General features: G+C 34.0%; 1 protein-coding gene across 1 annotated transcript in view; it reads right to left on the bottom strand.

The window, feature by feature from the left end:
- Positions 1-3,239: 3,239 nt before the first annotated feature.
- LOC136041037 (peroxiredoxin-6-like) overlaps positions 3,240-13,978 on the bottom strand; it is a 31,046-nt gene continuing 20,307 nt past the window's right edge. The window contains exons 3-6 of the mRNA XM_065725567.1: positions 12,901-13,115; positions 9,294-9,366; positions 5,440-5,588; positions 3,240-3,344 (exon numbers count right to left, since the gene is read on the bottom strand). Of these exons, the coding sequence (XP_065581639.1) occupies positions 5,460-5,588; positions 9,294-9,366; positions 12,901-13,115 (417 nt within the window). The 3' untranslated portion in view covers positions 3,240-3,344; positions 5,440-5,459. The remainder of the gene's footprint in view (positions 3,345-5,439; positions 5,589-9,293; positions 9,367-12,900; positions 13,116-13,978) is intronic.

Genomic DNA, 13,978 nt, shown 5'->3' with positions numbered 1-13,978 from the left:
TTCAAGTAAGTCAAGAACCAAAATATAATACAGAATTTCACCACTTTCCGCTTCACTCACCAATGCGATAAAGCTGATGAGCAACTTAAATTCCAATACTAATCTTTATTCCAGGCCGACCACTCTATCGGGAACACGTTCACTAGCCATCAAAAAAGACAGACTTATGCGACACATGTCGACCGCCTTTAAGGCGGCACAGGCAAATAACAGATTCTTAATTTTTTGGCAATTACGTGAATAAGGCACATAACACCAATAATACTAAAGCGAAATACTCTTCTATTTTTCTTAAATCATCTTGGCATTTACAGGTTCAGAAAGAGAGATAGTGTAGTCTTTTCTTATCCGGTTATGTCTTCTGATTAGGAGACTCTAAAGCCCCGTCTAAATTCGTGTAGTGGCTTGTCTCAATCGGCGAATAACGAGTAATAAGAATTCTTAATTTTGGGCATGAACGTGAACAAAGTTAATAGCGTTAATAACGCTAAGATAGAACATGTTTCCGTCTCTCTTATTCATTTTGGCGGTAAAACAATACCGTTACTTGATTGGTTCGAAAGCAGAGTAGGGTTTTTCAAATCGTCTTATATCTACTAATTCGCTGCCTTAATTGATGTAATGGCTTGTCTGAATTGTCCAAAGACTGTTTCATTTATAAAAATACTTGATTTTTGGGTAACATTAAGGAAGAGAAGTACTAAAATCCTTACATTAAAAAACATCTTATATTTCTTATTTATCTTAGAGCTGAGACAATGCCCGTTAAAGACTCGTAATGGCTATTACTCCAGAAGGATAGAAAGACGTAATTTCTTCTAATCATTTACGCCTACTAACAAAGAAACCAATGAAGGAGAAAAAAGGCATTACCTCTCCTAATCATTTTATGTGTCTACTGCTACAATGCTAGGTTGACTCGATGCCTCCACAATCGCCTCCTGAGGTGTAACATCCTCGTGACCCTTTGCACCAATTAAGACGGCTAAAATGATAGGAGGGCGGAGTCTCTACTAGTCGTCTTATACATGAATTAAGACAACACGAAACATACTGTCCACAATTTGTGCATAAGCTTCCTAAGGTATAAATCCTTATACAGGGGCAGTTCCAGGATTTTTTTTTGGGAGGAGGGGGCAAGAGGGGTCTCCATTTGGAGATTTAATGGGTATAGGCTATATATTCTTTTTTTCTCTCCAGATTATTGGACGGCAACTGCCCCTTTGCCCCCCCTCCTGACCAAACAACGCCGCTGTCCTTATGATTACTATTTCATCAACTAATACAGGACATACAATTAAAAAGAAAGAGCTATCTTCAGTGCATTCTATTGATGAATGAGCGTAAAAAAAAGAAGATAAATGCAACATCGGACAGGGAATAAATGACATTAATTAGGTTTATCTGCAACAATATCTTACCTTTCATGTCTAGTGGTAGGTATTTGGCCATAAGCATATGTTGGGACAAAAAATAATACTTCGTCAATGTCAAAGAAAAAAATCAATGGTGCCAGGTTAGTTGCGGTAGTACAATGGCGTGAAGCAACTAACTATAAATTTTAATAGAGGACAAAAATGGATATACGACTTTTGGTACAGCAAAACGGAGAGAACTAATTCATACAGCAATCATTTTTAACGGAGACTGAGAATTCATTGTCAAAAAATTCATTTCATAAATATTTTTTTTTTGTAAAACGAAAGGTAGTGTATTTCTGAAAGAACACTATTTCTGAAAAATATATATATATATATATATATATATATATATATATATATATATATATATATATATATATATATATATATATAGTTTTGATCTAACAGTTCTTTCAAAAATTCAAATAAGAAAAACATGAGCATACCTACGTTGAATTGCTGGATCAAAAGCCTTTGTTGATATGCGTACTGAAGAAATTACGTCAAGTAGTCTTTGCGCAAAAGGTATTAACACATTTTTGTCTTCCAATGACGTACATATACCTTTATAATTTGAAATACAACCTGAAGATGCACCCACGGCAGCTCAAGACTGGATACTAATTCATACAGCAATCATTTTTAACGGAGACTGAGAATTCATTGTCAAAAAATTCATTTCATAAATATTTTTTTTTTTGTAAAACAAAAGGTAGTGTATTTCTGAAAAAACACTATTTCTGAAAGAATATATTTATATATATATATAGGCTATATTTTTGATCTAGCAGTTCTTTCAAAAATTCAAATAAGAAAAACAAAAGGTATTAACACATTTTTGTCTTCCAATGACATATACATACATTTACAATTTTGAAAAGTTGATTCTTAATCCAATAGATCAAACATATTATGTGGACCAAAATCATTTTCAGAAACAGCATGAGATACACTCTTTGATTTTAGGCAACGTACTGTTTTAAAATCCACCACGGCAGTACCCTCTGTTCCCAACAGACACCGTTTTGGCTTTCCTTGGGGGGGAGGGGGTAAAACCGTTAATTTTCCTTGAATAAATTACAATAACCAGGCACACGTCCTATTTTCATGAGATTCCTCATGACAAATTTTTTTACGTCCTTTTTGACAAATATTTTACGAACTTTGAAAATGAGGTAAGTCTTATGATCATGCTCTAATGCACCAAACCGAAAGACGCCCCCCGATTCCGATTAATTTCATGGAAGTCAATCTATTGAACTAGTTACAGTCATATGATAACTTGCCTTATGGATTTTATACGTAATACTACTTGTCAAACAGGAAATTGCAAGAATTTAAGTTTTTTAGCAACCAATCAGAATTACTGTTAAAGGTGCGGTTACTAATTCTAGGTCTCGCTCTACGAATACAAATCACTTTTGTCAAGACTGATATCCATTGGAAGATATTTCACTCCTGGTTATTTTCCGAAGCTTCTATCCTCCAACCCCGTTGACAGGTTTCACCATATTGATATACCGTCTAAAATAAATGGCTTTAATGAAGCTTCACTTAAGAAAACTTTATTTCTGAAAATGGTACTCTTTTGCATTTTTTTTTCTTCCTGAAGTTGGTTAATTAATTTTTTTTATATGCTTGTAGTGAATTTCGAAATTTTTCTTGTTTTCTGTTTTCTATTCCTTTATCATGGTTTGTACTCCACATTTTGTTTTGCTTCTTGTGGGTAAAAAATAAGGCTACTACTAATGCTACTACTACATTATCCTGCGTCCATAACTACAGATTCGAAAATTTCTTGAAAAATTAAAACAATAATTTACAGACTTATTGATATAATAGAAAAAGTGTATCACATTTGCTCACAAAAAGGAATATAAACGGGTATTTGAATCCAAACCATTCACCAAACAATGAAAACACCTGGAAACGAAATATCAATTGAGTACGATTGGAACAAAAGTAAAAGAACACCGCTGAAGAAAAAGAAGATAGACAGAAGAGCATAAGAGAAGGAAGCGAAAAATAAACTGTATGAAGTGGATAACGTCACTGTCACACCTAAAGATCGTATCTGATAATTAGAAACGTCTGAGCTAATTGCCAAAATCGTTTTAACGTCTGATCTAATTGCCAAAATCGTTTAAACGTCTGAGCTAATTACCAAAGTTTGAGCTAAGAAACGTCTGAGCTAATTGCCAAAATCATTTTAAGGCCATGATTAAGTGAACTGATGGAACTCGAAAATCCCATGTTAAAATTGAAAATTTGTATTTAAAAAGTACTCAAGTATTTATTGGCGGAAGATACCGCTTTTAATCAGGCCGTGGCTTCTTGAAGATGCTACAAAATGTTTGCTAGGATTTTGCTCTATTTCCTCTAATTGCTTACAAATCTTAGAAAGTGTCCAGCTCTTTTTCACAAGTGTAGTCTACGAAGGATATTGCTTTTAGAACAAAATCGGTACTATCATGAGCAGAAGACAATAACCTATAAGATGATTGCAACCATTTTTCGATGTATTTTCCTGTTTTCGAACAGTCCCATAGAATATTTTCAGCTACCTGATATTTTTACAAGTTTTTTGCCAGAAAAAAAAACGTTTCAGATTGCCCTAGAGACCAAACTGACAAGCTGGTATAATTAACCTACTATTTCCGCCAATGAATAAGTGCCATTTGAAGGGTTTTTGACAATTGAGAGACAGAGGGCTACCCTAACTTCAATTTTAAACCTCGATGTTTTCAAGTTCACTAATCATGGCCTCATCGTCTGAGCTATTCGCCAAAATCGTTTTAACGTCTGAGCTAAGAAACGTCTGAGCTAGTTAACAAAATTATTCTTTAATAGCTGCTTCTAGAATAGAATATTACACACAAGCTAACGCAAATTACAACTGGATACTGGAGATTAAACTATTTCTTAGATAAAACTGGAAAGGTTAGAAGTGGAGAATGTGTCTGAGTTGAAAGCGAAACTTGCAGTCACTTCCTGTTTACTTGCCTTGTTTATTTTTTACAACATTTCGGTTTGGAACTAGAACTCCAACCTTTAGGGATTAATCTCCCATTTTGTCCAAGTTCAAAAGTTTCTGACAAAGAGATAAGAAAATGTTTAAATATGTTTTTATATTCCACTAGAAGACTGGCCTGACGTTTATATTTGACTGTTATCTTTGATTGTACCATTTAGTACTTTTTTTTCTAATTTTCTTTTCAGTAGTGTTAGTTCGTAGACTATAATGAAATACTTGTAAATGTTTAATCACTTAAATACATTCATTCATTCAAGCTCTTCTCAAGGGGAGGAGCAGCAAGACAATATAGATCAGGAGGATCAAAGTATAATCTAACACAAAGTGAGCTGCCGCTCTTTGAGAGAACCTTAGAAAATGGTTTTAAATAAATTAATTCTCTCTCAAATCATACACAGAACAAAAAATCAAGAGAAGAAAAAAAACTTGTTTCATATTCTTAAAAAGTTTTCTTTTGCTTGTGCATGTGTGTAGCTACCATTTTTTTTTTATTAATTCATCATTTGATTTTCAATTTGATTTTAACCTCATCAATTTGAATTCACTTTATCAAATTGATTGCCCAAATTGACTTCACCAATTTGATTTTATGCTAACTTTATTTGGTTGACACTCCCCCTCTTCCCCAAGTTCGAATTGGCACAACATATTGGGATAAATCATGAATCTCAGCTACATTTATATTCATTCTTAGAAGCAAAAAAGTCGATAGTTCACGAATTAATTCTCGATTGGAACCCCAATTGGAGCTCTCTCCTCTCGACATGAAACTTTTCTTTTACGCTAGTTGTCTATTTAATCGCATCGTTCATAAAAGAACTTTTTTCATTTTTTCTGATCTTTACCAATTCTTATCTTTGGTGATTTGTCTAATACATTATCTGTAGATTTCAAAACCATGCTTTGTCAGTTTTTTTGCTCCTTCAATGCTCTAGTATTTTCTCCCTTCTAAATACCAAATAAATAATTGATTCATAAGCTTACCAAGTGCAGAGTTTATTTAGTTAAGGATTTTCCACCATACGCAAGTAGCTCTTTTTAGATGGAACATCAATAATTTCCACACCTTGTGGAAACATCTTGGGCAATTCTTCGTCAGGGACGCTGGGAACCACCATACATTTCATTCCCGGCTGGAAAAAAAGACACGTCACTTTCCTACAATTTCACTGTAGTGTATTTCAATTTCAATAGCTTGTTGTCTGTCGCACTATTCCTTAGGGAGAAGCCAATAGCCCCACTTTAAAAACAATCTAGACAAGATACTTGGTTGGTATCCCCAACCAAAACTTCCCCCCTGCAAAGTCCCTCTCGTGTAAAATGGCACCTCTCCTGGAAAATGCTATCCTCTCTGAAAATTCCCACGAAAAATTTTCTGCAGACAGTTCCGCCTGGAAAATTCTCTTTTGCCTACTTTTATTTGAAAAATAAAAAAGTATGCAAAATTTCACAGTAGCGTATTTCAATTTCAATGGCTTGTTGCCTGTCGCACTATTCCTTAGGTGTATGCCAGAAGGAGAAGCCAATAGCCCAACTTTAAAAACAATCTACTTGGTTCTACGTGAAATTCAAAGCCAGTAAAAATAACGTATGGATAAATTTCACCTGATTAGTCCTCCTACGGAAAACATTAAACCCTTAAAAAGAATACAAACTTTTTAATCGCAAGATTTTGTACAGATTAACTCTCTGTTTCTTTACGGTTTTAGATTGAAGAAAGCATAGTTAAATAAGCAATTTTATGCTAGACAGCAACCTGCTGTAAGCAGTAACCAGAGTGGACAGAACATACAAACCATGCTCCAGTCCTATTTCATATATGTAGACATGAATGTAACAACAACATATTCTCTACATCCTGTATATATTCTCTTGTAGCCTCTAGGCCATAGATGTTTTGGATATATAATTTCAGCACCCTATCCAAAGTCAACTTCCGAACAATTAATATTAATAGTAATATATTTATCATCCCTAAAAGTACAAACTTTAGACATAAACTTATAAACGAAAGAATAACACTAATTATATAATTTATTATTAATGTCCTCTAAATTATTACTATGGTATTTTAACCAAACAGACCGAGGTATACTTTCACCTAAGATGGAGAATTCCCCCTCTGGTAAAAGCCTGTCTTGAAGCCTTAAAGGCTTTGAGACATCTCTCCAGTGAAGCGTATTTCGGAAATGCTTAGCTTAAAATAAAATTGGAAAATGTACTTTAGACACTAGTTTCAGTTTCCTTTTATCTAAAATGCATTGAAAGGTTTAAGATAACCATGAGATATCCGTATACCAAGACACACAATAGCCAAATTTTTCTATTTTCTTAAAAAAAGGGTCTTCACAGCAAATCGGGCACCGGCTATAAATTCAGGCTCTATACAAGGATAAAGCCGATTTCGCCTCTATCTTTATATTCAAAAAGACCAGTATCAATTTCAAGCATACAAAAGATTATATGGCACTTTCATGTTGACTAGAACGATAACAAAGGTGAATTCATGTAAAGGGTAATTATTATTTTTCCGATAGCACTTTGCGATCCCTTTCATCTTTGACGTTATCTATATGATAAAACCCACCAGATTCCTTTACCCTGCTGGGTATTGCAAGACGAGCTTTCATCTTGAGAGGATTGACAATGCAGATTTCACGCCGACCCTTTTCTACTATTTTAAAGCTAGCAGTTAGTAAGTGAAGTTGTTCTCAGTGTATGATTTTCAATCATTGTGACACAAAAAGGCGTAAATACGAAAAAAGAAGGAAAAATTACACAATTCAATGTTTGATAATAAAATTTTGCTTTTACTAGAATATACATTGTTTCTTCTGCTATGTAAGCTGTAAGTACTAGAATCAGGAAAAAATAAAACGCCAATCACATGGAGTTCTATGGCACTTGACCAAGTCCTTTTTTACAACAAAAGACATCGGCGATTGATACAAATCTACAGCTAAGTTTTTTAATCCTCTAGGGAGTTTTTTTAAAGCTGAAATTATGTCTATTCTTGTTTTTAATAGAGGGAAACTTTTTTTGTCGTTCAATTTTTTTCTTTGTCGTTGTTTGTTACTAAACTTTTTACTTCTTTTTTTGTTACTCAGGTTGCTGATGATATTGCCCTCGCATAGGATGATTCACTGAAAGCCCAAATAGTGTTGAACAAAGTTGCAGGCTACTCTGCAATGGTCTGATTAAGAATTGATGCAACAAGAAACAAAGTGATGTCTGCCAATCCTCAAAGTCCCCCTTCTATGTTCCTGGACGGCAAAATCATTGAGAAAGTTGAAGAATTCATCTACCTTTCGATCCTTTGTCAACTTGGAGGGGAGATTTGACAATGAAACTGAAAAGCGTATTCGACTAGCATCTGCCAGCTTTAATCAGCTAACAAAACACTATGGAAGTTTCAAAGCATAAGCTTCACTACGAAAGTTATAGCTACGAGGTGATTGCCAAGAAGCACTTTCCTACATGGATGTGAAACGTGGGCTGTCAAAGCTCAAAATAATAGAAATTTAGATGTCTTTGATCACGATTGCCTCCGTCAGCGCTGTAAGCAACCACACCCAGTCACAAAAACTATAAAGAGACAACGGTTCTTACGGCTGGACCATGGTCAAAGCCGTGAAGACCACCTTTAAGTCCACCATTAAAGCACAGTCGCTCAAAATTGGAAACCTTGCCCTGGAGGCCAGAAGAAAGATTAGGGGCTATGATAAGAAATTAATTAGAACCACTTGGAGACATCTCCTTTCGGTCGGCTCTGGGACATGGATTGGCTATACCATGTCAAAGCCGTTACACCTGGCCGTGCCTCGTGAAAGAGTTCTGTTGGTAAAATTATTGATGTCGGGCGAGGCGGGGCAGCGTCTAGTTCTCGTTAAAAGTAAAATAAAGTAAGTAAAGCTTCTTTTACTATTAGGTCATCAATTAATAATACTCTCAATAGGTTTCTTCTTTAAACAGAATTATTGATGAAAATTAGACACCAGGAAGTCAGGATGTCTAGAGCTGTGACACAAGTTTTGACAATTTATGTAGAATTTTATTTTTTTATGAAAAACATTGCGCAAAATACACATTCATATGTTATATAGATATTGTACAACAATTTTATGGCTCGCCCTTATTTGCAGTGAATTTATTTAATCAACTCGTGCATACAGTATAATACTGCAATAGAATAATACACATCCAACCAAGAGTAGGGCTCGTAATTGTTGGTTGTAGCGAAGCTAAGAATTCGCTCTTCAATACGAAATAAACTAAATAAATAAAAGAGTAAAACCTTAAACAAGAAAACAAAAGACTGGGCGAGCAGTGTACGGAAAGTAACCCTGGCAAGTGTAAACAATCAGAAAATAACAAAAAAAGAATATAAAATATGATTATGCTTCATCATCAAAGCTACAAAAATAACATTTTCTTTTCCATGGATTACACCCAAACAACTTATTTGAAAAATTGTCTCTTATTATACATTTATTTGAGATCAATGGTTTTTAATACCTTATTTAGAATCTAGATTTTCAAGGATTAACAATGAAACCTGGTAAATCGAAATTATCAGATACCAGACCCTGCATAAATATAAAACTAGATAATTGAAAGGCATGGATAACTGCAATTCCATACCTGTGTTTCATAATATTGCAATTAGTTACATCCCTTTTTTAAAGAATGTTTTGCATTGAATTTGAGTGTTCTCCTCTATGAAATTCATCCCCAGTTTATTGTATTTTAGGTGATCTTGTGCTATGGTGTCTTTTGGCACCGGACACTCCACAAGCGCCATCGACCAGTCTTGACATTACCCTACCAAAAGTTATTACCTTCCAGTCTGCAGGAGTGGCCACTTTCTTCACAGCTGTCAACTGAAGCGAATCAATTACACGAAGAATCTCACTAGAAGAGAAAGAAAATAATGTTCCACAAGAAAAGAGATCTAGCAAAGTGTGAAAGCAATTTTGTTACAAATCGATTAGCTTTCTTTTTTTTACAGGTAACTCTAAGAACATTGTCTTTTAAAAAGGAAATCTGTTAAAGCGCCAAAATACCGAAACATTCACTAAACCCACAATATAACATATTGAAGTGTGCTAACACATACTGAATCAAAAAAAAAGAAGTTCAACACTCAGATCCTCAGTTATATTGATTATGAGCAAGCGTTCGACTCTGTTGACAGAAGAGCTTTAGCGAGGGTTTTATCCTCGTACGGTATACCAGACAAATATATTAAAGTGAGGGGTGCTATAAACGAGAATAACACATCTACGGGTATGGTAGGAAATAAGGTTAGCAGCTAGTTTCGTATTAAATCAGGAGTTAAGCAGGGTTGTGTCCTATCCCCCCTTATATGGATGATTTTCATAAAATTTGCCTTAAGGAGCACAGGAAAGACAATGGGAGAACACGGAATCATACAGAGAAGAAAAACTCTCCCGGACTTGGATTATGCTGGTGATTTAAGCATCACAGATGAAAATGTGAGCAAAATGAATGAACTGTTAAAGGTTTTGCAAGTTCAGGGTGCTAAGATAGGTTTGAAGATTAATGTTAAGAAGAGTAAGTCGCTAAGGATAGGAAGAAGTGAAGATTAAAAGGTGACATTGGGTAAAAAAAAAAATTTGTTTAGGTGAACAGCTTCACTTACCTTGGTGGTATTACACGGAAAGACAAGGGGAGCAGTTAAGATGTTAAAAGTAGAATAGCCAAGGCTCAGGGTGTTTTTTTTTGTTTTTTTTTTTCACAGGTAAAAGAGTTCGGTAGAATATGAAGATAAGTTTGGACACCAAGATTAGAATATTGAAAGCTATAGTGATCAGAATGTTTAAATACGGCTTTAAAGCATGGGCGCTCCGAAAAGCGGATGAAGATTTGATAGACATATTCCACAGAAATTGCTGGGAAATTTCTCACACAGAAAAGTGTGGTTCAATTCCACTTTTTAGGGTCATAATAAGAGAAAGGTTGAGATGGCTAGGGCACGTTCTGCTGATGAAGGATGACAGATAGCCGAAGATTATGCTTTTTGGCCAACCGTCTAGGGGCTAAACGGAAAGCAGGTCCTCCACGGTTGGGGTGGGAGGATGTCATAAAGAAACATTTAAGGGAAAGGTTAACTTCCTGGGAGGGTGTATAGAGGGAGGCTTTGAATAGATTGGGATGGACGAGAAGCGCACATAGCTGTGTTGGCCTTATTTTTTTTAAATGGTATATAGTAATATATATATATATATGGTAACCAGATATTTTTAATTTTTTAAAGAGTAGAGGACAACAAAACTGCAAAGGAGCAAATATTTAAACTATGAATCTCGAATTTCACCATGTACAGGTATGGTAGTATTTTTGAAAGAGTGGAGGAGAATAAAACAAAAAATAAACACATTTTTACTCTACGCATCTCAAATTTCACTATGTACAGGTATGGTAATATTTTTGAAAGAGTGGAGGAGAAAAAAACAAAAAATACACACTTTTTTACTCTATGCATCCCAAATTTCACTATGTACAAGTAAGGTAGTATTTTTGAAAGAGTGGAGGAGAATAAAACCAAAAATAAACATATTTTTACTCTATGCATCTCAATTTTTACTATGTACAGATGTGGTAATGTTTTTATCCAATAGATGAAGATTTCGTATATAGCTTCTCAATATATTGACTGACTTTGATTCCAAATAAATTCATTATGTTACTAAGTAGTATGAGCTATACCAGTACGCACCATATAATTTTGCTAGTTTCGAAACTAGCATTTTTACGACTACCTACCCAAGTTTAAATAGTTCTAATACCTTTACAAAATTCTAGGTATGACTGAATTGGGAAATAGCTTTTTGTTTTAACAGTATCGACAAGGGGTTTTACAGCCAAAATCCACATGGACTCAAGGGGTCCGTCTAAGTTTTGTACAGATGCACTGACAAAACAAAAGAAATTAGGTATCTAAAACTGTATTTTAATGATCTACGAGGAAAATCAACTCAGAACGGATTTATTACAAAACTCAAATTACAACTATGATTTACATTGTAGTGCAATATTTGTATGTATGAATCTATCTTTCTTTATTTCTCTTGTATAGGCTTTTGCCTTTCATACTCACTCATCAGCCAGTGGTAAAAGCAAACGATAGTGAAGTCTTTTGTCGTTTCTAGGTTAGCAGGCGGTGAGCTTTGATGTTTATGTAATAGTTTTGATGGGAAACTTGGAATTTCATAAAGCCAAACTAAAATATCTCTAATTTCTAAATTAACCAAATTACAAAATGGCTATCCTGCATATACTGACCCAAATTTCGAAAGAGGACTTTTAATTCATACACTATGGGTTAGGAAAATTTCAATGGAAATTTTTTGAAATACTTCTTCTGGGAATGTTTCTGGGGATCGTATGATTGTAATTTGGCTCATTATCAAAAGCATGTGGGACGAGCAAGTAGTAATCCGTTCAGATGGACATGCAAATGTGATCTAAATATCAAGATCCAAGAGTGTAGTGTTTAGTTTAAAAAAAATCAGAAAACTTCCTTTCATTTCCAAAGAAGAGTAAGGATAATTCGAGCCCCATGTCTCCCTTCTTATCAGACACAGGCCTGGCATGGGGCATGGAACAGATAAATAAGCATTTTTGTCCAAATCTCAAAGCATTTGAAGACTATATATCTTTACATTCAAGCTCGTAATTTGTACCTTTTTAATTAAAAATCCCAAGTTATACGAATAATATTGAAAAGCAGATATTAATATGGTAATATTTTGCTGCTATTTTTACTATACAGTGCTACTACTAACTTTAATTGAACATACGAAGTTCAACTTCAGATTGTCTAACTTAAACGAAATAATTTATCTTTTTTATCCACAATATATAATAAAGTACATTCCACAAGAGGTGTCTCTGCCAAAACTAATTCAAAAGTATACATTTTTGATTTAAATGTATGCCACCATTAAAAAGATGAACCCATCTAAATTTATTCATTCGACTGAATAGTCCGGCAGATTCTTTCTATGGGTAAATAAATAAATAAAAAAAAAAAACACATACAAAAATAGGTCAATTGCAAATTAAATCGTAAAAATGTCGACGTTTTGGGGAGAAGTTGCATAGGGCAAAGCAATTGGATCACTGAAATTATAAGAGCAAAAAATGAGCTGATTCCAAGAATTTTACCTGTTTTTTTTTCTAAGCTTGGAATTTGTTACAAAAAAAAGTTAAGGAGCACCATTTATTTTCTGGATTCAACCAGTTCATGCTTCAATTAAAAACAGAAAAAACTTGTTAGTTTCCATTTCTTTATTTTCTTTTGTGTCATAATACATCTACTAAATTTGTTTACAAGTTTATTTACCTGCGTCAAAGCTTTAAAGGGAATAAATGTTTATTTTGTTTAATCATTAACATTCACTTAATACAAAAAAAGCTTACTCGAAGTTGCGACCCGTTGTTGCTGGATACAAAATTGACAGTTTCATTTTCTTGTCTGGACCGATCACAAACACAGCACGTGCTGTTAGAGCCACGCCTTCTTTATTTACTTCATCAGGATCAATTATACCAAGGTTGGTGCCCAGTGACCGGTCAGTATCTGCTATGATAGGATATGGAAAATCTCCAGCCGTCTTTCCGAAACACTGTATATCCTAAAATCAAAGTAAACTTACCTTACTACAAAAGCAAATGAAAGAACAAAAACACTAGATGAAGTGTACAAAAGGAAATCAGTGAAAATAACATGAAAAAAAGGTACCTTAGCCTGAATTTTCAACCTGGCGTCTGTAGAATAATTTTATTTATCATTTCTGAAATTTTCTTTTTCGTCTCTTTCTTTTGAGTATTTTTTCACAGAAGCTTGTCACCAAATATTGAAGTTGGGGCATTTTTGGTAATTGGCAAGTAATTGCCAATCATTAATGTGAAAACCATCACGCGATATTATGGAATTGGTAACAGAAGCAAGTACTTCTCCACTATACAACCAATCAGTATTCAGTAGGTTTCCAATCCTCACAAGAGAGTATACACTATATTAGACTCAATCAAATTTTATTATTATTTTAACGTTTAGAAGAAAAATATTTGGGGAGAAAACTTCTTATGGTTTCTTTTGTAAGTCTCTATTTTATATTTAATTAATTTGTATATTATATTTGTATATTTAATTAATTTGTTTCTATTATATATTTAATTCTATATTATTGTATATGTGAGTTTCTTTTGTAAGTTTCTATGGTTTTTATTGTAAGTTTTAGTCAAAGTTCTATGTTCCTCTGTTTGTAATTTACTTTGGTTCTTATTAAAACAAAAAGATCTGTTTATACATTAAAATAAACAAATGATTTTCCCAAAACTGCTCACAATTCAGAGTAAAACACATAGAACTGGCTACTGCTAAATGACAGATACTGAAAAATGGATGACTCTTATACTGGGCATACCTCTTCATATATGTCAAGAGACATTATTAAATCGTGTGCCAATCTGTGTTTTTTTTTATTTTGTTTTT

The sequence above is a fragment of the Artemia franciscana genome, chromosome 21, assembly GCF_032884065.1.
Source record: "Artemia franciscana chromosome 21, ASM3288406v1, whole genome shotgun sequence".
NCBI lineage: Eukaryota > Metazoa > Arthropoda > Branchiopoda > Anostraca > Artemiidae > Artemia > Artemia franciscana.
The sequence above is the reverse complement of the archived record's forward strand: the minus strand, read 5'-3'. Positions and strand labels throughout refer to the sequence as shown.